This window comes from Erpetoichthys calabaricus, chromosome 6 (assembly GCF_900747795.2).
Source record: "Erpetoichthys calabaricus chromosome 6, fErpCal1.3, whole genome shotgun sequence".
In the NCBI taxonomy this organism is placed as follows: Eukaryota; Metazoa; Chordata; class Cladistia; order Polypteriformes; family Polypteridae; genus Erpetoichthys; species Erpetoichthys calabaricus.
The window spans coordinates 214,974,402-214,998,774 of NC_041399.2; the positions used below are offsets into that span (position 1 = coordinate 214,974,402).

The 24,373-nt window shown below is 42.5% G+C and overlaps 1 protein-coding gene across 1 annotated transcript in view; it reads left to right on the forward strand.

The window, feature by feature from the left end:
* Positions 1 to 24,373, forward strand: part of elovl2 (ELOVL fatty acid elongase 2) — an 80,387-nt gene that overhangs the window by 34,186 nt on the left and 21,828 nt on the right. The window contains exons 3-4 of the mRNA XM_028790827.2: positions 13,708 to 13,895; positions 20,186 to 20,263. Coding sequence (XP_028646660.1) covers positions 13,708 to 13,895; positions 20,186 to 20,263 — 266 coding nt within the window. The remainder of the gene's footprint in view (positions 1 to 13,707; positions 13,896 to 20,185; positions 20,264 to 24,373) is intronic.

Consider the following 24,373-nt stretch of genomic DNA (forward strand, 5'->3'; position numbering starts at 1 on the left):
GAACTGGAGAGATTTTGTATGAAGAATGGTGAACAATACCTCCATCCAGAATCAGACACTCATCAGAGGCTATAGGAGGACAGCGTCTAGAGGACAAAAGGAGGCTCAACTAAGTATTGATGTCATATCTCAGTTGAGGTGCACATTTATGCACCTGTCTAAGGCTGGTAAGTCCCAAAAAGTTCCAAAAGCACTGCCAGTACTGCCTGCTAGAGGGGGATATATACCAGAAAACCCCGGCTAGATAGACAGGCAAACACAGAAACATCATAAAAAGTTTCTCATGTGTCATGACTTTGGGAGGCCGATTTCCCTCTCACACTTAACAACTTTATTTGTGCTGACGGCTGATCAGCTAATATTCGGAGGTTTCCGGAAACATTTTTGTATCCCAAGAAAGGAGACGAGCACATCAAAGCTAAATTGTTGGAGCCAAAAAAAATTACAATATGAGAATATTTCTGGGTAGCTTTTTGCATTCCCGGGAAAAAGTCGTAAGAGAGTGAATGAGGAGCATTTCGATTCACTGTGCTGATTCGATTCTTTTGAACTTCCCATCTAATTGAATCGATTTGTTTAATTTCATTTATCAATGGGATCAATTGAATGATCAGTTGAATGAATCAATTGAATGAAGCGCACCATAAGTGTATAATCAATTAATTCATACAATATAATGCATTTATATACAAACCATATAAAATGTAGAAACTAGCAAAAAATATTTTCGGAGTAGATTAAGAGCAAAGGAGGTTGGGATTTCTACCGAAGCCACAACGAGAGCTAAAAATTCAAATTCAGTAACGTGAGTCAAAACCAGACAAACGCTTTTGTTAAAGAACTTTGAACAGCAGAAGGACATTTGACATTAAAGGGGTCTTGTATCTGCAGACTCGGATAGAAAATGTTTCCGTTTCATGACCTGTAAATCCCGTGAATTCGTGAGCCAATGATCTCGACCTCTGAGGACACGCCCCCTAGCAACACGAGCCAAAGAAATGAACAAAAACGTCTGTCTCAAATTCAGAGTAAGGAACCAACAAAACCCCCCAAAATGAGTAAAAGAAAGACCCTAAGACACCTACAAATAATGTTAATAACTCACTCCTTCATAACACTGTTGACCTGATACCCCAGAACGAGAAACGTGAAATAGCCAAAACAGTCGTGGGTGAAAATACTCTGATACTTGTCGAGTCCAGATGCACCCATAGGGCCGGATTTACCTCCGATCACCTGAGAGACCCCTATGAACCATTAGCATCCATGAGTCCCCCTGGTCACAAATACAGTAAATTAGTGCGTGCAAATATTTGGATACACAACTTCATTGGTTCTCATTATGGTTTGCTAATAGAGCTCGGCTGTTTGTTTTGGCAAGTAAATTAATCCCAGCAGACGTAAAGTTTTATTTTAAACTTTGTCGCCACACCTTTAATTGGCCGTGCCTGCCCAGTCTGCTCCATGGGGTTGTATTTTCCACTCCACTTTAATGGTTTTATCCTCACTGTGTTTCTCCAAAGGTGTCCTTAATTGGTCAGGTATGAAGCTAAAATGGGAGCCCCCTGAGCACCAACGCTGATCCCTGCTCCATTTGTAGTTTTTAAATAAAGACAGGGCCTCCTAGTGGTTAAGGAGTGCAATTGTAAACCAGAAACTCACTTGATCAGCCCACAGCATTGTTGCTCTATGTAATCCTGGCTGAATCACTTTAGTGTTCTAAGTGGAAACAATGGGATCAGTGGTGTCAAGCCAATATGGGGTCTTCAAAGGGTGCTTGTCATGAAAGGTGCCATATAAAAATAAATGACCAATTAAATTGTAACAGAATACAATGGCATTCACAAGGCCCCTTAAACCAGTTTGGGGTTGTGGTGGGCTAGAGTCCACCCCAGCAGCATCAAGGGGTAAACCTTAGGCAGGCCTCCAGGTGGTCTCATCCAGAAGAAGGGGCTGGTAGAGGGTGGCAAGTTCATAGGCCAGGTCTAGGAAGCCCCAGAGGCTCATGCCAGGTAAGATTTGCCAGTTAACCTATCTTACACGCTTTTGGGATGGGGGATTAAAATCAAACTGCCCCTGTAATATATTATAATATAATTCTCAAAGCCCCTTAATCCGATTTGGGGTTATGGAAGACTAGAGGCCATTCATGCAACATCAGGGCTAAAGCAGAGGTCCGCCTTAAGCAGGCCTCTGGGTGGTCTGGACCAAAAGTGTGGTTGTGCATAGCCCAGGTCTACGAGGGTGCAGAGGCTCACAGCAAGTTAGAGCTGCCAGCTAACCCACCCAACACGCTTTTTGGGACATGGGACAAGCGCCAAACTGACTTTATATTATATTATATCATAATGGCCGACCCCTTTCCCAGACCGGCAACTACACAACCAAGGCCTGTGGCCTGGCTAAACTGAGGAATCTAAAGATAACCACAAGCCGTACCCCTGACAAGCAGTCTTTTTCCCCCCAATCGACAATTAAACAGGCAATGCAAGTCAGAGAGTAAAATGAAGTGCAGATATATTGAAATGTGATAACTAATAATATATTATAGAACAGTGGTTCTCAATCTGTGGGGCGGGCCCCCCTAGGGGGGCACGAAGATGTGAAAAAAAGAAAACAAGAATCGAAAATATGAAAAATACATCTATTGAAACCAAAACAAATTAACTTAAACTACATTCTGATACTAGAAAAATAAATATACAGTTAGATAAATGTCGATAAAAGTTAAGTAGGTATAATAAAATATGCATCTATGATATATCATTAATTAAAAAAGAACAAATTGGTATTAGTGGGCTCCTTTTAAAAAAAACGTTAGGGGGCCGCGATTAAAACTGTTATGAAAACTCAGGTCGCAAATACTGAAAGGTTGAGAAACGCTGTTATAGAAGAAGATGATCTGCTATGACAACCCATAACGGGTAGAAGAAGATAATATGAAAGGCACTATTTACTAGATAGATAGATAGATGAACAGCACTATATGACAGATAGATAGATAGATAGATAGATAGATAGATAGATAGATAGATAGATAGATAGATAGATAGATAGATAGATAGATAGATAGATAGATAGATAGATAGATAGATGTGCATCTGGAAAGTATTCCCAGCACATCACTTTTTCCACATTTTGTTATGTTACAGCCTTATTCCAAAATGGATTAAATTCATTTTTTTCCTCAGAATTCTACACACAACACCCCATAATGACAACGTGAAAAAAGTTTACTTGAGGTTTTTGCAGATTTATTAAAAATAAAAAAACTGAGAAATCCCATGTACATAAGTATTCACAGCCTTTGCCAAGAAGCTCCAAATTGAGCTCAGGTCCATCCTGTTTCCCCTGATCATCCTTGAGATGTTTCTGCAGCTTCATTGGAGTCCACCTGTGGTAAATTCAGTTGACTGGACATGATTTGGAAAGGCACACACCTGTCTATAGAAGGTCCCACAGTTGACAGTTCATGTCAGAGCACAAACCAAGCATGAAGTCAAAGGAATTGTCTGTAGACCTCCGAGACAGGATTATCTCGAGGCACAAATCTGAGGAAGGTTACAGAAAAATGTCTGCTGCTTTGAAGGTCCCAATGAGCACAGTGGCCTCCATCATCCATAAGTAGAAGTTCAAAACCACCAGGACTCTTCCTAGAGCTGGCCGGCCATCTAAACTGAGCAATCGGGGGAGAAGGGCCTTAGTCAGGGAGGTGACCAAGAACCCGATGGTCACTCTGTCAGAGCTCCAGAGGTCCTCTGTGGAGAGAAGAGAACCTTCCAGAAGGACAACCATCTCTGCAGCAATCCACCAATCAGGCCTGTATGGTAGAGTGGCCAGACAGAAGCCACTCCTTAGTAAAAGGCACATGGCAGCCCGCCTGGAGTTTGCCAAAAGGCACCTGAAGGACTCTCAGACCATGAGAAAAAAAATTCTCTGGTCTGATGAGACAAAGATTGAAATCTTTGGTGTGAATGCCAGGTGTCACGTTTGGAGGAAACCAGGCACCGCTCATCACCAGGCCAATACCATCACTACAGTGAAGCATGGTGGTGGCAGCATCATGCTGTGGGGACTGGGAGACTAGTCAGGATTAAGGGAAAGATGATTGCAGCAATGTACAGAGACATCCTGGATGAAAACCTGCTCCAGAGCGCTCTTGACCTCAGACTGGGGCGACGGTTCATCTTTCAGCAGGACAACGACCCTAAGCACACAGCCAAGATATCAAAGGAGTGGTTTCAGGACAACTCTGTGAATGTCCTTGAGTGGCCCAGCCAGAGCCCAGACTTGAATCCGATTGAACATCTCTGGAGAGAACTTAAAATGGCTGTGCACCGACGCTTCCCATCCAACCTGATGGAGCTTGAGAGGTGCTGCAAAGAGGAATGGGCCAAACTGGCCAAGGATAGGTGTGCCAAGCTTGTGGCATCACATTCAAAACGACTTGAGGCTGGAATTGCTGCCAAAGGGGCATCGACAAAGTATTGAGCAAAGGCTGTGAATACTTATGGACATGGGATTTCTCAGTTTTTTTATTTTTAATAAATTTGCAAAAATCTCAAGTAAACTTTTTTCACGTTGTCATTATGGGGTGTTGTGTGTAGAATTCTGAGGAAAAAAATGAATTGAATCCATTTTGGAATAAGGCTGTAACATAACAAAATGTGGAAAAAGTGATGCGCTGTGAATACTTTCTGGATGCGCCGTAGATAGATAGAGACAGAATTTGGTATAGTAGGCAGGATTAGATAGATAGATAGATAGATAGATAGATAGATAGATAGATAGATAGATAGATAGATAGATAGATAGATAGATAGATAGATGTATATCTAATTCCCCCATCAGCCCAAAGACACAAGTGAATGATGCTATTTATATATCTTATTTGTAACAAGCTCACGAACATAAAGTAATCAAAACAATACAAAGCCCTCCATTGTCCCTAAACAATAAATGAATAAACACAAAACATGAAACACTGAACACAGATACTAAATAAACAGCAATGAATGAATTAAATAAAATGAGTCCAAAGTTATTAATGTCCTGAATAAAATTAAATGCTGTTCGGTATGCTAGGTTTGCTCCTTCCTGAAACAATTCAAAACGATGCGAGTCCTCAGCAGTGGTTGAAATAAATCCAAACCCAGAGGTTTCTCCGCACTGGCTGACGTACTGATGATCCGGACAATGAAAAAAGCAGAAAAAGAAAATACGAACACATAACTCCAGTTCTTAAATCCTTACACTGGCTCCCGGTTAAGTTTAGGGCAGATTTCAAAATCCTCTGTTTAACATTAACTGTACAGACTGCATCTCTGTTGTTAGTCATTAACAGTAAAACAGAAGTCACATGAGAGTTAGAATTTGTTACTCACCCTCACCTATTCTGTTTCTCTTCTCGGTACTCAAATGTGCCACTTGGTGCCACGGCCCACCTGCCAAGTTGTTTTGCCTGCCTAAGGTAAAGTCATCCCTGATGGAGGATTGCAGGAATTGTGGGGTAGAGGGGTCCTTTCATTGGATTGGCTGGCCCAGTTGTGGAATGGCCATTTGGGGGAGGCAGCTTGATGGTTGAGGTCTCCTGGGCTCTAAACAAAACCAAATCCTGTTATGTGATATCATCTACTGTTAAATTCTGCTCTATACTTATAAAATTTTTATTTTTATACTGTATTGAGGATTTGTTCTTTTCTGTGTTTTGTATTATATTGTATTGACTCCCCCCCTCTTCTTTTTGACACCCACTGCACGCCCAACTACCTGGAAAGGGGTCTCTCTTTGAACTGCCTTTCCAGAGGTTTCTTCCCGTTTTTTACTTACTAGGGTTTTTTTTTGAGAGTTTAAGCTGGGGGGCTGTCAAGAGGCAGGGCCTGTTAAAGCCCATTGCGGCACTTTTTGTGTGATTTTGGGCTTTACAAAAATAAATTGTATTGTCTCCAAGACACTGAAAAAGGGCAAGATTGGGTCCTGAGAAAAAAAGTTTTAAGAAGCACCGTTTTCTTATTTTAGGGGTGGCACGGTGGCACATTGGTGGCTCTGCTTCCTTGCAGTAAAGAGACCAGAGTTCACATCCTGGGTCCAGCCTGTGTGGAGTTTGCACGCTCTCCCTGTATCTGCATACGGCTACTCCGTTTCCCCCCCCACAGTCCAAAGACATGCAGGTTAGGTGGATTGGCAATGACAAATTGGTTCTAGCATGTTTGTGTTCACCGTGAGAGGAACTGGCACCCTGTTCAGAAGGTTGTTCCTACCTTTGGCTCCAGCTACCTTGCGACCTAGCTCAGAATTAAGGGGGCTTAGAAGATTGTATGATATTATATTAGCACTCTCAAACTCTGTAATCATTGGGTTGAAGCTTATGCCAGCAGCATTGGGCACAAGTCAGGAGCCAACTCTGAACAAGGTGATAGTCCATGATGAGGGCCTATTTATGCAGACACCCGCACTTATAGGGTTCTTATTGTCCTGCATACAGAATATAGTGCATGTGCCGATCAATGTGTGACATGCCCCCAATCTCTGGCACCAGGGGCACCTCGAAAATGCCGTCATCCTTACTTGAAAATCCTCAGAGCATATTTGTCATGAAACAAATGTAAATGCATGACATATTACCCCTTCATCCAGTATTTAGTGACAGATTTTGCTCGGCTGGAATCACGCTGGACTCGTCGTCACTCGTGGTCGAGTCACCGGCCTGCTTTCTGTGAACGTCTCGCTGTTCATGGGGTATCACTCGCCCAATCCTGATGGAAGTCATAGCGTGGTCTGCACTTATTTATTAAGCTCACATGTTCCCATTCCAATTGCATGCCTTGCTTACTCTACAAGGGAAACGGGAAATGTGATTATCCGCCGTTGTGTTCGTGTCTGAGAGGTCCTGTATTTGTGTACGGCTCTCTGTATGTGTAAGTAACACTCGGACACCCTTCACTTTCTCTCACATTTTGCTATGTTGCAGCCTTGTGCAAAAAATCATTGAAATTCATTTTTTTCCCCTCATCAACACTCAGTGCCCCTGAATAACAATGCAAACACAGAATTTTAGGAATTTTTGCAAATATATTCTATAATAAAAAACTGAAATAAGTACTCTGACCCTTCAGACCCTTTGCTGTGACACTTGAAGTTCATCACAGGCACATTCTATTCTGCTGATCACCATTGAGATGTTTCTGCACCTTGTTTGGCGTCCACCTCTGATCAGCTCAATTGCCTGATTTTGATTAGAGATGCTATGGTGGGCTGGCGCCCTGCCTGGGGTTTGTTTCCTGCCTTGAGCCCTGTGTTAGCTGGGATTGGCTCCAGCAGACCCCTGTGACCCTGTACTTTGGATATAGCAGGTTGGATAATGGATGGATGGATTAGAGATGACACACACTTATCTACAGAAGGCCCCACAAGGTGGTCAGTGGCAAGCAAACTACAATCAGACAGGAAGTCAGCGACTGTCCAAGAGGAGCTGACATCTAAGGAATCAAAGTAGAGCACAGCATTAACATTTGCAGTGAACGATCTATTGGAGTATATTTTGAAAAGTAATACAATGCATTGCATTTGTCATTCCAACAGATGGTGCATCACAAACATTTGTTGCAATAAAATGCATTTACTACAAATGTTTGAGATGCACCATGTGTTGGAATGACAAATTCAATGCGTATGTCACTATTATATGCCACCAGTGTGGGATTTACAAAAGCATTGCTAATGTTCGTGATGTGCCATCTGTTGGAATGACAGAGACATAGCAACTTGCCGGACATACACATGCACATACACACAGACACTTATTTGTAGTAATAAAATGCTTTTACTACAAATGTTTTTAGAATATCAAATGCAATAGGTATGTTTTGTTGTATGCCAATTGATAAGGGATTCATAAAAGCAGTGTTAATGTTTATAATGAGCCATCTGTTGAAATGAAAGATGCAATGCATTTTATTAACACAAACATTCATGATGTGCCATCTGTTGCAGACACTGCAATTAGATGGACACATCAGACACTTATTTATAGTAAAATGTATTACTACAAGCATTAGTGATGCGTCATCTGTTGGAGACATTTGGATGGACACTCAGACACCCAGATACGTATTTATAGTAATAAAAGGCATTACTAACAACATCTGTGATGTGCCATTCATTGAAATGACAATTGCAATGTATTTTAGTAATGCAAACATTTGTGATGCACCACCTGTTGGAGACCTAGCAACTGGATGAACACATAGACACATATTTGTAGTAGTAATATGCGTCACTAAAAACATTTGTGATGTACCATCTGTGGGAGACGTAGCATTTGGATGGACACACAGACACCCAGACATGTATTTGTAGTAATAAAATACATTACTACGAATATTTGTGATGTGCCATCTTTTGAAATGACAAAAGTAATGCATATGTCTCTGCATATGCTTATGTCTCATATGTCATTTGCTATGGGATTCATAAAAGCAGAGTTAATATTTGTAATGTGCCATCTGTTGGAATGAAAAATGTTTGCATTACTAAAATGCTTTGCATTAGTGATGCAACACCTGTTGGAGACATAGCAAACTGGATGGATACACAGATGCTTCCTACTAGTAGTAAAATGCATTACTACAAACATTTGTGATGCACCATCTGTTGGAAACATATCAACTGGATGAACATAGACACCCAGACACAAGCATTTCTACAAATATTGCAATGTGCCATCTGTTGAAATGACAAATGCAGTGCATATGTCTCATTTGTCATTTGCTATGGGATTTCTAAAAGCAGTGTTAATGTTTGTAATGTGCCATCTGTTAGAATGAAAAATGTTTTTATTATTAAAATGCTTTGCATTAGTGATGCATCACCTGTTGGAGACATAGCAAACTAGACGGACACACAGACACTTATTAGTAGTAGTAAAATGCATTACTACAAACATTTATGATGCACCATCTGTTGGAGACATAGCAATTGGATGGACACACATACACCCAGACACGTATTTGTAGTAATTAAAGGCATTACTGCCAATATTTGTGATCTGTTGAAATGACCAATGCAATGCATATGTGTCATATGTCATTTGCTATGGGATTTGTAAAAGCAGTGTTAATGTTTGTAATGTGCCATCTGCTGGAATGAAAAATGTTTCCATTACTAAAATGCATTGCGTTAGTGATGCACCACCTGTTGGAGACATATCAAATGGATGGACACACAGACACTTATCCTTTTATTGCAGGTTAGGTGCATTGGCGATCCTAAATTGTCCCTAGTGTGTGCTTGGTGTGTGTGTGTGTGTATATGCCCTGCGGTGGGCTAACGCCCTGCCCGGGGTTTGTTTCCTGCCTTGCGCTCCGTGTTGGCTGGGATTGGGTCCAGCAGACCCCCGTGACCCTGTAGTTAGGATATAGTGGGTTGGATAATGGATGGATGGATGGATAAGGTGGATATTTCATTGTGAAAGATACCCTCAAAGCACTTTATCGGCACAGTGACATTTTTTAAATATATATGTGAGAAATGATAGATCTCCTTTTCATAGTGATCAGCATCCTTAAGTGCTGAGAACGGAGGATCGTCCAGGGAGTAAAGGGTGCCTTTCAATACAACATTTTATCCAGCAGGGGGCCCCACTGCCTGCATATTAGAAAGCCAACAGGGTTACCTGACAAGTAAAGAAATGCAGCATTAAACAAAAAAAGGCAAAATGATTATGATAGGAAAATCAAGCAAAATGCTGGAATAATCTCTGTCCAGTATGGGGGATGGCTGGCAGAGTAGCCCTTGAGACTGTCTCCTTTGTTGGCAGAGCTGGGTGACTGCAGCTACACGCTGTGCCAGGGAAGTGTAACCATAGCAACCAAAGAGCCTGATGGAAGGCTGGGCAACAGGGAAGGCTTCAAGAGACTCGGTGTGCTGTCATGGTGATCAGCTCCTCCTTCAGTGATGAGACTGTAGGCCATGTGCATCTGGGCTTCAACCTTTGATTGACGGGGGAACACAAAGGAGACGCTCAATTTAGTAACCTGTCACCTGCTGCAATGGCGGGCAGGATGGAAAACACAGGGGGACTTGTACGCTGTACGCGCCTCTGCCTGTTGTCTTGTACAGTGTATGGAGACGATCCAGAAATGCTATCATATGCCTGCTGGACCTCAATGTCCTTCCATAGGATACGTGAATTAGATCAGCTGGTGACTTTCTGTCCATCCATCCAATCCAGACTCGATTCCTGATTTTTACCCAATGTTGCCGTGACCCCTGAACTGGATAAGCAGATCAGAAAATGAACTGATGTATTATGCGCACTGGTTCTTGTGACTTCTTGCCTAGAAACTTATGGGACCCCCCAACCCCACCCTCATCAAGACTTCTTGATCCTTCACATGATTGTTCCTTCACTGTGGTAGTTCCTGCTCAGTCGAAATCTTTTCCTAGGCTTTCTGGTACCAACCCATTCATCCATGCTTGTCAGGCCCAAAGCCCCCTTCTCTGTCACATCTTTTTTTAATGTGTTCTTTCTGGACTTATTAAAACCAAAAACTAAAATCTCTAGTTCCTAGAAGTATTCAGACCCTTAAATTCAGGACTTTGTGGATGCCCCATTGGCGGCAATTCCACCTTTGATTCGCCTTTGCCAATCTCTACAAATTTTGCTCGTCGCAAACATTAGCAAGCTTTTACAAGTCCCATAACTAATGACATATAAAAGAAACAAATTCATCACATTTGTTATTCCAACAGATGGTGCATCACAAACATTGACACTGCTTTTATGACTCCCATATCAAATGACATACTATACAGTATAACAGGGACCTATGCATTGCATTTGTCATTCCAACAGATGGCACATCACAAGCATGTGCAGTAATGCATTTAATTACTACAAATAAGTTTGTGTAGTTGAGAGTCTATCCACTTATGATGCCATTGTCATTCTAACAGATGGTGCATCACAAACATTTGTAGCAATGCATTTAATTACTACAAATAAGTTTGTGTAGTTAAGAGTCTATCCACTTGTGATGTCATTGTCATTCTAACAGATGGTGCATCACAAACATTTGTAATAATAAAATGCATCGCACTGGTCATTCCAACACATGATGCGTCACAAACATTGATGCTGCTTTTATGACTCCCATATTAAATGACATACTATATAACAGGGACCTATGCATTGCATTTGTCATTCCAACAGATGGCACATCACAAGCATGTGCAGTAATGCATTTAATTACTACAGATAAGTTTGTGTAGTTGAGAGTCTATCCACTTGTGATGTCATTGTCATTCTAACAGATGGTGCATCACAAACATTTGTAATAATAAAATGCATCGCACTTGTCATTCCAACACATGATGCGTCACAAACATTGATGCTGCTTTTATGACTCCCATATCAAATGACATACTATATAACAGGGACCTATGCATTGCATTTGTCATTCCAACACATGGCACATCACAAACATGTGTAGTAGTGCATTTTATTACGACAAATCAGTGCCTGTGCGCCTGCATTCCTGTTTGTCCATTTCAGTTACTGTGTCTCTGACCTTCCAATTGATGCCTCATCAGAAACATTCAAAGTGGTACATTTTATTACTGCAAACATTTATGATGCACCATCTGTTGGAATGAAACATGCAAGCTTTGAGTCTTCTTTGTTAGTCTCTAAAAACGTTGCACACCAAGATTTTGGCAGTTGATCCCCATTCCTCCTAGCAGAACCTCTAAAGCACTCTTAGATTGAATGGCAAGCTTGTGTAAACTGCCATCTTCATGTCTCTCCATTTATCTTCTTTGTGGTTCAAGTCTGGGCTTTGGCTGGGTCACCACCACAGGACAGTCACAGATTTGTCCCAAAGGCCAGTCCCGTGTTGTCTTGGCTGCTGTATGCTCTAGAGCAGTGGTCCCCAACCTTTTTGACAACAAGGACCACTTTATTAGATGCAAATTTTTCCACGGACCGGTCGGGGGGTGGGTGGGGGGGTTGGTTGGGGGAGGGGCAGTTTTATACACAATTTACATAACATTTCTATTATTATTAAGTTATTAAGCAGTTCGCATACGTTTGCAATCTGAGATTTTTCTTCGTTTTTTTGCATATAACAAAGACATATGCTTTACATTTGTCATTCCAACAGATTGCACATCACAAACATTAACACTTGAATCTTTTTTTCGTGTCTGCCGTTTCTATAGGAGGGTGACAATGAGTTAAATTCCAATGGATGTTTTTCAAATGTTGACAAGCGATAAGCAAAAGGTATCACTGAAAACCACAGAAAACAATAAAAATAAACAGTACGAGGAAAGTTCGAAGAAAGAGATTTTTTTACAATGTTTCTGTTTGGGGATCGTTGTGCAAACGTGCACAACTGAGCTGCGACCACAGATCTAACTGCTCTGTGGATGATTCGTTAAAGCATTTCAAGGTCACTTCGTTGTAATGAAAGCATCTGTTGAATGTACTTCGTAGTAACGAGATTTCTATAGACTTGTGTCATATGGGGAAACTGTCGGGACCATAAAAATACTTTGTTGTAATAGTCTCTCACCTCAGTCTCTCTCATCTCTCTGCGCCGCTGCAAAGCCCCGACTGCCAAGCGTTCTGAAAAGTCTGAGTGAGTCACCGTTGCCGGCAGTTCTCTCACGGCCCGGCTGTCAGACGGCTGCGGACCGGTAGTGGGTCGCGGACCGGTGGTTGGGGACCCCTGATCTAGAGCACTGAACCGTCGCCCCAAATCTGAGGTGGTGTGCACCCTGGAGAAGGACTTCTCTGCATTTGTGTTTTCCTCAATTCCCACCAGTTTTCCCTGTCCCCCATAGTGTGATGCTGCCACCACTGTTCTTCACTGTAGGCAGGTGATGAGCACTACCAGGTTTTTAACCAGGCATATTGCTTGAGGGTCTGCTCATAGAGTTCAAATTTTATTTATTTTTTCCTCGTGCACTCGCAGTCCTTTAACTGCTGTCATATACCTTTAGGTCAAGAGTGGCATTCATCCAGCCAGTCCACCATAAAGTCCTGATTGATGGAATGCTGCTGAGATGGCTCTCCCATTTCACTGGAGGACCTCTCAAGCACTCTTAGAGTGACCAGTAGGCTGTTGGTCATCACCTCTCCTAACAAGGCCCTTCTTGCCAGCTTACTCAGTTTGACCAGATGGCCAACTCTAGGAAGAGTCCTGTTGGTTCCAAACATCTTCCATTTCACAGTTCTTCTCCTGGGAACACTCAAATCTTTAGTAAAGGTGGTGTTTCCCTGCCCCTCATCAATGCCTCACCACACCACAGTTAGATTGTGGAGGACTACAGAGAGTTCCTTGGAGTTCATGGCTTGGTGTTTACCCTGACGTGCTGTTTGAATCGTGGGACCTTCGACACACAGGTATATGTGTGCCTCTCTAAACAATGTCCCACCCAGTTCAGTTGGTCACAGGTCAACTTCAAGACACATCTCAAGGAGAATTAAAGCAAATGTTGTCTGCTGCCATCTTCATTATTCATTGTTGGTGTTGTACTGTGGGAGACAGTCAGGATCGGAATGTTCAAAAACTGTCGTGTTCACGAGAATAATCTTGGACTTGATCTTGATGAAGGTTTGAAAATGCTCAGCAACAGCCTGCTGCAGACACTTCCACCAAGGTGTGCCACACATTGATTGTATTTTCATTTTTGTCTTCATAGACCCCAGGGTCAGAGGATGGCTCCTGCTGGACTCCTGTCTGCCGACGCTCTCCCTTACCGCTGTCTACCTGCTGCTCGTGTGGCTGGGATCCATATACATGAAGAACAGACCTGCGTATTCGTTAAAGAACGTTCTTCTAGTGTATAATTTTGGGGTGACCATGCTCTCACTCTACATGCTAATTGAGGTAAGGAACATTATGGCTTTCTTTTGATGGAAAAGTAACACACTGGTTTTATATCAGTCAAAAACTTGTCCCCTTCGTCTGTTGGTCTGCCCATAATAGTAAGGTTGGACCAGACTGACTGAAAGACCACCTTACCCAACAAATCAGGAGAACCTCAATTGTTTTTTTTTACCATCTTACAATTTATTTTTGACTTATCCAGATCCAGAGGAAACACTTCTTGAATCTTCTACCACTTTTACTAGGACAGACCCACCATTACTATTGTGACTAGAATTCATAAAGCATGCAAGTCCCAAAGCACTTCCAAAAATGGCCACTAGAGGGGAAAAATCCCATCAAAACCCCCAGCTAGATGCAAAAAGATCCAAGAATAATCGTTCTAAAATAAAAGATTTATTACCACAAAAGGCTCTGGAGTGCACACAAGACAAAAACGAGTTGCCAGCAAGGGCAATCCAAAGCCAACAAGTCCCAATCCACAATCCAAGGTGAAGTCAAAACACAGAGCAAAATGGTCAGAAATCCAGACAAAATCAGAAAGCACAGCAGAACACCCAGCAGAAAACTCACCAACACCTTAGCGCATTGAAAGTGAACTTTCAGGAACAATGGGAGACCCCCTGGATTTATAGAGCGGAGGGCAGTTCCTGGCAGTGATTGCTCTGTTCCTTACGACAGTCATAGCCCAGTTCTGTATATAAGCCAGAACTTGCACTGGAAATGTCTGTTAATGGGAAATCTGGAAAAATAATACTTTATATACTTATTAATAAAATTGTAGTGAAGCAATCTGCCATTGTAAAAGGATAAGTTTCAGTGTATTTGTGTATCCATCTGGTTGTGTATTCCAACAGATGGTGCATTACATACATTTGTATTAAAGTAGTGCATTACTTATGTCTTTCCAACAGATGGCATATCACAAATATTAACGCAGATTTTACAAATCCCATACTAAATGGCATATAACAGAGACATATGCATTGCATTTGTCATTCCAACAGATGGTGCATCCAGGGCCGGATTTTCCTATAGGCTAACTAGGCTTCAGCCTAGGGCCTCAAGATCAAGAGGGGCCTACATTCAAATTGTTAGCAAAATTAAAATTACACTATTCTAAAAACAGTGAACACTAAAACACTGAACCGAAAATAAGGAGAAATTCTATGCATATGACTAATAAACAAACATAAAAATGTATTGGTTAAGATCAACGCGTATTACGTATTTTATTATCTCTCATGTAATTTACAAACTTAAAAATGGAAGGTGAAATGGCCTCATAAGTGGAATAGCCTAGGGCCTCTTTTCATATAAATCTGGCCCTGGGTGCATCTTAAACATTTTTTAGTAATGCATTTTATTACTACAAATAAGTGTCTGTGTACCTGTGTAGATGTGTAGATGTTTGTCCTTCTGGTTGTTATGTCACTGTCATTCCAACAGATAGAACATTACAAACATTTGTAGTAATAAAATGCATTGCATTTTTCACTCCAACACATGGCGCATCACAAACATTAACTTTGCTTTTAGGAATAACATATCAAATGGTGTACAACAGAAACATATGCATTGCATTTGTCATTCCAACAGATGGCGCATCACCAATATTTGTAGTAGTACTTTTTATTACTACAAATAAGTGTTTGTGTGTCTGTCTGTGTATCCATATGGTTGCTATGTCTCCGTCATTCCAACAGAAGGCACATCACAAACATTAACAATGCTTTTACAAGTCCCACAAATAATGACATATAAAAGAAACATATGCATCATATTTGTTATTCCAACAGATTTAATTACTACATATAAGTTTGTGTAGTTGTGTGCCTGTCCACTTGCGAAGTCTCTGTCATTCCAACAGATGGTGCACCACATTTATAGTAATAAAGTGCATTTCATTTGTCATTCCAACACATTACACATCACAAACATTAACACTTCTTTTAAATACTAACATTAACACTTCATATCAAATGACATATAACAGAGACCTACACATTGCATTTGTCATTCCAACAGATGACACGTAACAAACAGTTGTAGTAATGCCTTTAATCACTACAAATATGTGTCTGGGTGTCTGTATGTCCATTCAATTGCTATGTCTATGGCATTCCAATTGAATGTTTCTGATGAGTCATCAAAGTGGTACATTTTATTACTACCAACATTTATGATGCACCATCTGTTGGAATGAAAAATGCAATTAATTTTATTACTATATGCATTACATAAACCATTCCAACAGATGGTGCACTGCAAATGTTAATGCCGAAGTCTACATTGATTACTTAGATTTCAAATCGTCATACATGGGTAGCTCAGCTAGTAAATTTATAACATAACTCTCTCAAACTCAATTCAGAATCACGCAAGAGCAAAATGGAGCACAAGGCAGGAACTGTCCCTGGATGGACTGCCAGTCCATGTCTGTTATTTTTGTGGACAGTAGATTACAGTATCCTGATAAAAACCGAGGCCAACGCAGGGAGAAGACACAGGAGGTGCCAGGGCTGGAACTCAAAGCAAGGACGTCAGATCTGTGAAGCTGCAGCTCTAATCACTGTGCCACTCTGCTGCCTACAACGTGTAAAAGTCTGTAGTCGTCATGAAACACCATATGGACACATACATTTAAAGGAATGAAATAGGTTGATTTCAGGGATTTTGTTGCACCCAAAGTGCATTTTTGAATCATGCAAGTTTATTAAGAAGGCCTTTTCTGCACACATGGAGTCAGCCTGATGTTTCTTTCTTTTTCACACACTGGGGTCTTTGTATCGGTTGGATGTGGGGGCGTGAGATAAGAAGCTCACATTCCTGAACTCAGCATAATCCCCCCCTAAGATTTCTACTTTCATAATCTGTGTGAAAACCCCTAACGAGAGCAAGCAGTGGGTACGCACAGTAGAGGCCCGTTAGAGGGTCTGAGAACTTTTGAATTGGCCCCCTGTTCCTCAGCTAGGCCGAGAGGTGCAAGGGGACAAAGATGGAGGTTTAGGGTCTTCAAGGTCTTACTTTTTAAGATTTAGTGAGTATCAATTTTATATAGCACCTTGCAGAGCAGGTGCACCCATTAATGCTGCCATCTTGCAGCACTTGCTGTGTGTAGTCTGCACGTTCTACCAGTGGGCTTTGCCTGTAAAGGCATGGATGTCCATTTAACTTGCATCTGTGTAGATCAGGCATGCGCAACCTTTCCGCTACTGACGGCCGCACTACAGACTTTTTACTTTAATAACGGCCGCCAGTAAGTCCAAGTAAACTCAATAATGTTTTATGATTTATGTAAAAATTTACAGATTACACATTAAAACAGAGTATGATATATCTGACAATATTCAATTTACTGGTCTACATATGTAAAAAAAATGTCTACGAAACGTCATATAGGACAAAAAACCTTTACAGCAATTGTTTCAGGAAGTTTGGAAAACATCGCCATTAATGGCTTCCTTGCTCTTGCATGTTTGCAGACAGACTTGCAAAGTCAGGGGACTCGCTGGAGACCATTAGCCGTATTCCAGACTCTAGATTGCTGTCTACCAATCGGGTTCGGTACTTGTTTTTCAGATATTTCATTCTGGAAAACGCTGCTTCGCACAAATAAGTGCTTCCGAAAAGAACGAGAATGTTCCTGGCCAGTTCTCGTAGTTGTGGGTATTCTACTGCTGATTTCCACGATGAATATATAAAGGGCAACATTTTGGTCAACATACCGACCCGGCTAAGGAAGGTTCTGCGGTGTTTGAGATTCTACACTTGCAGGAGTCTAGAGACCCCAGAGTCCAAATCGGCTTTCGGCGTCACCATACCGACCCGGCCGACAAAGATTCCGCGGCGTTGAGACCCCTTACTCGCTGGAGTCCAGAGACCCTACACCTGCACGGCCGCCATTACGTACACTTTAATATACACGTCCATGGCCGCCAAAGTCCTTGCCCACGGCCGCATGCGGCCGTACGGCCGCAGGTTGCGCACAGCTGGTGTAGATGAATTGGGATGGGCGATGATATGACATTCTGTCCAGCGCTGGTTTCCACATTGAATCCATAGCACCTGGCACAAAACTGTAGGGAATGATACCATCAAGTACCATTGCAAGGACCCAACAAACACAAATACAACTACAAAATGAATCAAAACGAAATAAGCAGGGAGAGCACAACATAACCAAAGGTCAATTAGCATCTATATTATATATAGCACCTTTCACTTGTTGCAATACAAACTAATACAAAGACATCAAGCTAATTGACATAGTGGGCAGCCTTCATCTAACACCGAAGAGGCATCTCTGGGACTGTCATGTTTCACACACACAAGAATGGCAAAAAGGTGTGAGGCCTCCAAAGCAGAGCCATAAAGCAGGTCAGATTCCTACCCAGCCTGCCCCAAATAAGCCTCACTCCTAGCGGCCCCACTGTTCAGGCGAATGGGAGGCTTCAGGCCTGTCTAGGCCTCAAAAATGGAGAACAGGGCCCACGTTTATCAAATATCTCAGAGTATAAAAATGATCCTGACTGGCTCGAAAATCTCAAGAGAGTGTTATTTATTCAATTAAAAAGGAGAGTGCAATAACGAGGCTCAAAAGAGCAAAAGGAGCTGCCTGAAAGACAATCCTAAACCCCGAAAACACAACCCAGTAGAGGAATCCAATAACCAAAGAAGAAGAAATTGAAATTTAGTAGTCAAAATCATAAAAAAATCCAATGCTTACAATCAAACCTCCAAACCTCACCAGAGTGCATTCAAATGAACCGCATAGGACTCACATCCCAGTCGTCTTTTATGGTCCGGGGGTGACACCCAAAGCACTAGAAACATAATAACATTTCAAAAGACAGAACACAATTATTCTTAAACAAAACAAAAACAAGAATACATTAAAGCTGTGTGTTCTGGACAGAAGAATATTATCAGAAACTGTTGTCACAATGAATGAAAAAGACATTTAAATGTAAGCCACAAGGAGGGACCCCCGACTAAAAATACAAGCAGGCAGATGAGTGGCGAACTTTGAGGCTCTGTAGCTAAAAGCACGGCCCTCCCTCTTAATTTGGATTAATTTAAGCGTTTAATCTTTAGTAGAACATTCTTATAAACTCTTTTCTACTTCTGAGACATCATAAGAGTATTTTGAACTTTAAAAGCAAGTTCCTCTTTTTTTGGGCCTGTGTAGGCTAAAGCCAAATATGTAGAGTTTGGGGATCAGGTTGCCTGTGGTGAGGCCTATTCTAGGCAGGTTAGGGAAGACCCTGGCCTGGTTTATGAGTCTTTTTGGTGGGCTCACACTCCATGTACCTGTCTCCTTATCATGACAGCACTGGCTTTAAAAGTGCAAAACCTTAAACAATGCTTTCAATGCCCTTCAAGGGAGAGGATGACAGTAAACATTCTGTCTTAAAGAACAAAACACTATGCTTTAAATTCAAAGAATTAATTAAATAAAGAAAACATAAAATGGCAAAACAAGGCAAAAATCTGGCAGAAGGACGAGCTTAAAAAGGCAACCTTAAGCAAACAAGACCAAATTTGATATCCGGTACTCAGAATCCATGGAGCAGAAGAAAGTGTTAATAGTGCCCAAAAAATCCAACACAGTACTCACGATTATGATCTTCAGTCCACCAGCTTCAGTGACGCTCTACTGGGAGCTTCTCCTCAAACTCAATATAAAGGCTGAGGGTGGTCCCATGGGGTGACATGATTGTGGCCCTGCCTCTTGGAGGGCTGCACCCACAAAACTCAAGGTATACATTCAATCAGCTTAAATGCACCATACATAAATACTAAATAATACATAGATATGGCAATATTAACAAAAATTGCATAAAAACTAAAGCACACAAACATAGCAATTTAAAAATTACAAAAAAAAAAGCAATAAAATGGAAAATAATCATAGGCCTGAGAACAAACCTGTTTATTAGTTTGTGATTTATCTGTTAAGAAAATGTGTTTTGTTGGCCCTTGAGACTGGAGGTTTCACCCCCCCCCCCCCCACCCCCGTCATTATACTTTTTACATTTTGACAAACTTTACAACTTCTAAAAACCTTAGTCCCGTTTTTAGACCTGTACAGGCCTACAAGCTGGCCATTTGAGTTTGGGGCTAGGCTGCATTTGGTGAGGCCTATTCTGGGGAGGCTAATCTGGGTGAAGTGGTGGTCTGAGTTTTTTGGGATATTCATTTTTGTGTTTCATTGTGGCAGGAATCACGACAGGCTTGACTAGATGGCCTGCACGTGAGGTTATTGTCATGTCTTCTCTGTCTTTCAGCTCATTTTATCGACGTGGGAAGGGGGCTACAACTTACAGTGTCAGAATCTGAACAGTGCTGGGGATGTGGACATTCGGGTAAGTGTCGGTGTCGATCTCGCTGATGTTTAACATTACACTTGGAGGGCTGGTCCAGCACATCCGTGATTAGTAGGGGGCTAGCATGAGCACGGTGGTCCCAAAGTTCAGCATATATGCTAGGAGGATGAGACTTTTTGTTGTTTGCTTGTTTCTTAACACTAACAGTTTAGCATATTACTTCTGACTGGGTGGGCGGCAGATTTTGATCCTTCATTTAAGGAAAATATCCCATCCTGGGGTGCTGTTGAATGTGTCACATGTCCTCACAGACATTACCAAGAGATGCCATCTGTTCTGCTGAAGTTTATCACTTCTTTTCCACTCCTTGAAGACAAACTCGGATTAGAAGGAAGCATGAGCAGCGCTCATCAGAGATTAGTGCATTAGCCGGACAGCCGGGGTCATCTCGGCACACATCCAGCACGTTGGGCCACAGATCTAATGGGCCCCTCAGCTGAGCGCCGGACATCCAAATCCTTCAGGATTATCCATGTGGCCCAATTATGGAGGACACTGTGCCCTAAATCGAGCGGTACATACGGCGCATGCCTGGGCCGCCTCACAAGAGCGCCGCGTTTCAACCACCTTAAGGTGCCACAAAGCAGCAACAAACCTGAGAGAAGTAAAGGGAGGACAAATGAGAAGAGGAGCAAGATGGAAATTGGGCTCCACGTCAGGAAGGTGTGGTGTCCAGTAACACACAAAAAGGGTATGACACCAGAGCCTTTGAGGGGAATGGATCATCACAACTGGTCCCCTGTAGGAGGATTTAAGAACACTGCTTGGGTCAGGGCCGTCTTAACAGCATCATAGGCCTCCTGGGCAAAGTAGAGCACTGGGGCCCGTGTTTTGATAGCAAAAGAGAAGCATACATAGGCATCAGAAAAAATGTGGGCCCCCTGGGCAACTGCCTAGCGTGCCCATGCATTAAGTCGGCCCTGGCTTGGGTTGAGCACACAACATGAGAGAAGTGCATGGCATCTCATCCTTTCTTGGGGTGTGAGGAGTCTCATTGCTTGCACTGTTTGTGGGGCTGTGACCTCACAGTATCCGCATCATTTGATGTCTGGGGCATTATAGTACACCCTGTCTCAGGAAAGGGCCCGATATCAATCACGTCATCCCACACACACACCCTGTCGAGGAACAGGGTGTCACCTCCTGTCATTACTTGGGAGTTTGTGGGGTATCCCATCACTTCCGGTATTGGGACTGGGTAGCATATTACATCACACCGTTTATATTGCTTCTTGCATCACGTAGATAATCTGTGTCATCACCAGTAACATGTTACATCCACTGGAGGATGTCCTTCTGGAAGTTTCTCTCATCTCCGCCCAGGTTCTCTGGAGTTCAACCATCAGGTTTTTGGTCACCTCTCTTTCCAATGCCTTTTTCTTTTATGGGTTACTCAGTTGGTCCAGGTGAGCAGCTCTATGAGGAGTCCTGGTTGTTCCAGACTTCTTCCATTTAAGAAATTATGAAGGTGACAGTGCTCATGGGAAATCTCAATGCTGCAGATATTTTTCTGTAACCTTTGACCTCAACACAATCCCGTCTCCAAAGCTCTGTAGGCAATTCCTTCAACCTCATGGCTCGGTGTTTGTTCATCTGTAGGACCTCCTATAGACAGGTGTGTGTGTGTGTGTGTGTGTGTGTGTCGTTCTTAATCAGACCAGTCCATAGAATGGACCACACTGCAAAAAAAAAACAAAGCTTAGCTAAACAATAAGATACGAACACTGAATTTCAAGAGATGACAAATTATTAGTAGTGAAATTATCTGTCCATGCAGCAACATCATTTTACTTGCCAAGACATCTTAAAATAAGTTTATTCCAGTCTAGAAATAAGAAAACTCTGATAGGCGTTCAAAGGTCTGAAAACAGTAGAAACTGCTGGTTTTTAGAACAAATTACTTGAGGTTAGACTTTCTACACTGGAAATACACACAATATTAATTCATCCATCCATCCATTTTCCAACCCGCTGAATCCGAACACAGGGTCACGGGGGTCTGCTGGAGCCAATCCCAGCCAACACAGGGCACAAGGCAGGAACCAATCCTGGGCAGGGTGCCAACCCACCGCAGGACACACACACACACACCAAGCACACACTAGGGCCAATTTAGAATCGCCAATCCACCTAACCTGCATGTCTTTGGACTGTGAGAGGAAACCGGAGCGCCCGGAGGAAACCCATGCAGACACGGGGAGAACATGCAAACTCCACGCAGGGTGGACCCGGGAAGCGAACCCGGATCTCCTAACTGCGAGGCAGCAGCGCTACCACTGCGCCACCGTGCCGCCCACAATATTAATTCAGTTAATATTAATATTAATTTTTAATTCAGTTATTTTGCATTCTTAATTTTAGCACACTGGAAAATGAAGGCCAAGGAACAAGAGAATAAATCACTAATATAGACTACAATGGCAAAAGTATTTGGGACGCCTGCCTTTACACACACATCAACAACTGTTGCTTCAACCAATCAGATTTTGAGTTGGTTTCACTAGGGCCCTCTAGCAGGCGTACGGCAACGTCACTGTATTCAGACCCATTGATTGGATAGGATGGTGTAATATAAAAATCTGAATGAGAGCATCATGGGGCAGCTGTACACATTGGTATGTTTGGCGGTGACCATTCCTGTGTCCACTGTTTCTGTCGAGCGGACATTTTCAGCCCTAAAGCGAATTAAAACTTATACCAGAAATATGACAGGGCAGGTTTGACTTTCAGCATTAGCTTCGATGGCGACAGAAAGGGACTTCGTGATGGAACTGAAGTGCACGGATAATCTGTACGACAGAGTAATTGAACTGTTTTTGAGGAAATTGTCCAAAATGCCTTCGTATGCTGAAGCATTAATAGTTCCTTTCACTGGAACTAAGGGGCCAAGCCCAACCACCACACCATAATCCCCCTCCACCAAACTTTACACTTGGCACAATGCAGACAGGCGAGTTCTGTTCTCTTTTCCAGACTCGTCCAATGGATTTTGTGATTCGTCACTCCAGATGACACGTCTGCACTGCTCTCGACTCCAGTGGCGGGTGGTGGGCTTTACACCACTGCATCTGACGCTTTGCATTTGGATGATAAACTGGACTGGACTGCCAATGCTGATGCTCTGTGCAAGAGAAGACAGAGCCGACTATACTTCCTCAGAAGGCTGGCGTCCTTCAACATCTGCAATAAGATGCTGCAGATGTTCTATCAGACAGTTGTGACGAGCGCCCTCTTCTACGCGGTGGTGTGCTGGGGAGGCAGCATTAAGAAGAAAGACGCCTCACGCCTGGACAAACTGGTGAGGAAGGCAGGCTCTATTGTAGGCATGGAGCTGGACAGTTTAACATCTGTGGCAGAGCGATGGGCGCTGAGCAGGCTCCTATCACTTATGGAGAATCCACTGCATCCACTGAACAGGATCATCTCCAGACAGAGGAGCAGCTTCAGCGACAGACTGCTGTCACCGTCCTGCTCCACTGACAGACTGAGGAGATCATTCCTCCACCACACTATGCAACTCTTCAGTTCTACCCTTTTGGGGGGGGGGTGGTAAATGTTAACATTATACAAAGTTATTGTCTGTTTGTATACCTGCATTGTTATCACTCTTTAATTTAATATTGTTATTATCAGTATGCTGCTGCTGGAGTATGGGAATTTCCCCTTGGGATTAATAAAGTACCTATCTATTGCACTTGGTGATGTCAGGCTTGGCTGCAGCTGCTCGGCCATGGAGACCCTGAAGCTCTCTCTGTCCACGCTACACAGTTCTTGAGCTATTGGTGGTCTGTAGCAATTGACTCTGAAGAAAGTTGGTGACTTCCTCCCACCTCAGCATGCGCTGTCCCCACTCTGTGGCCTTCCAATTGGTGGATGAGTTGCTTTTGTCCCCAATTGCTTCCACTTTGTTATAACACCACTAACAGCTGACTGTGGAATATTTAGTAGTGAGGACATTTCACAAATGGCACAGGTGGCATCCTATCATGGTACCAGGCTTGAATCCACTGAGCTCCTGAGAGCAAGCGACCCATTCTTTCACAAATGTTTGTAGAAGCCGTCTGCATGCCGAGGGTCTCGGTTATACGC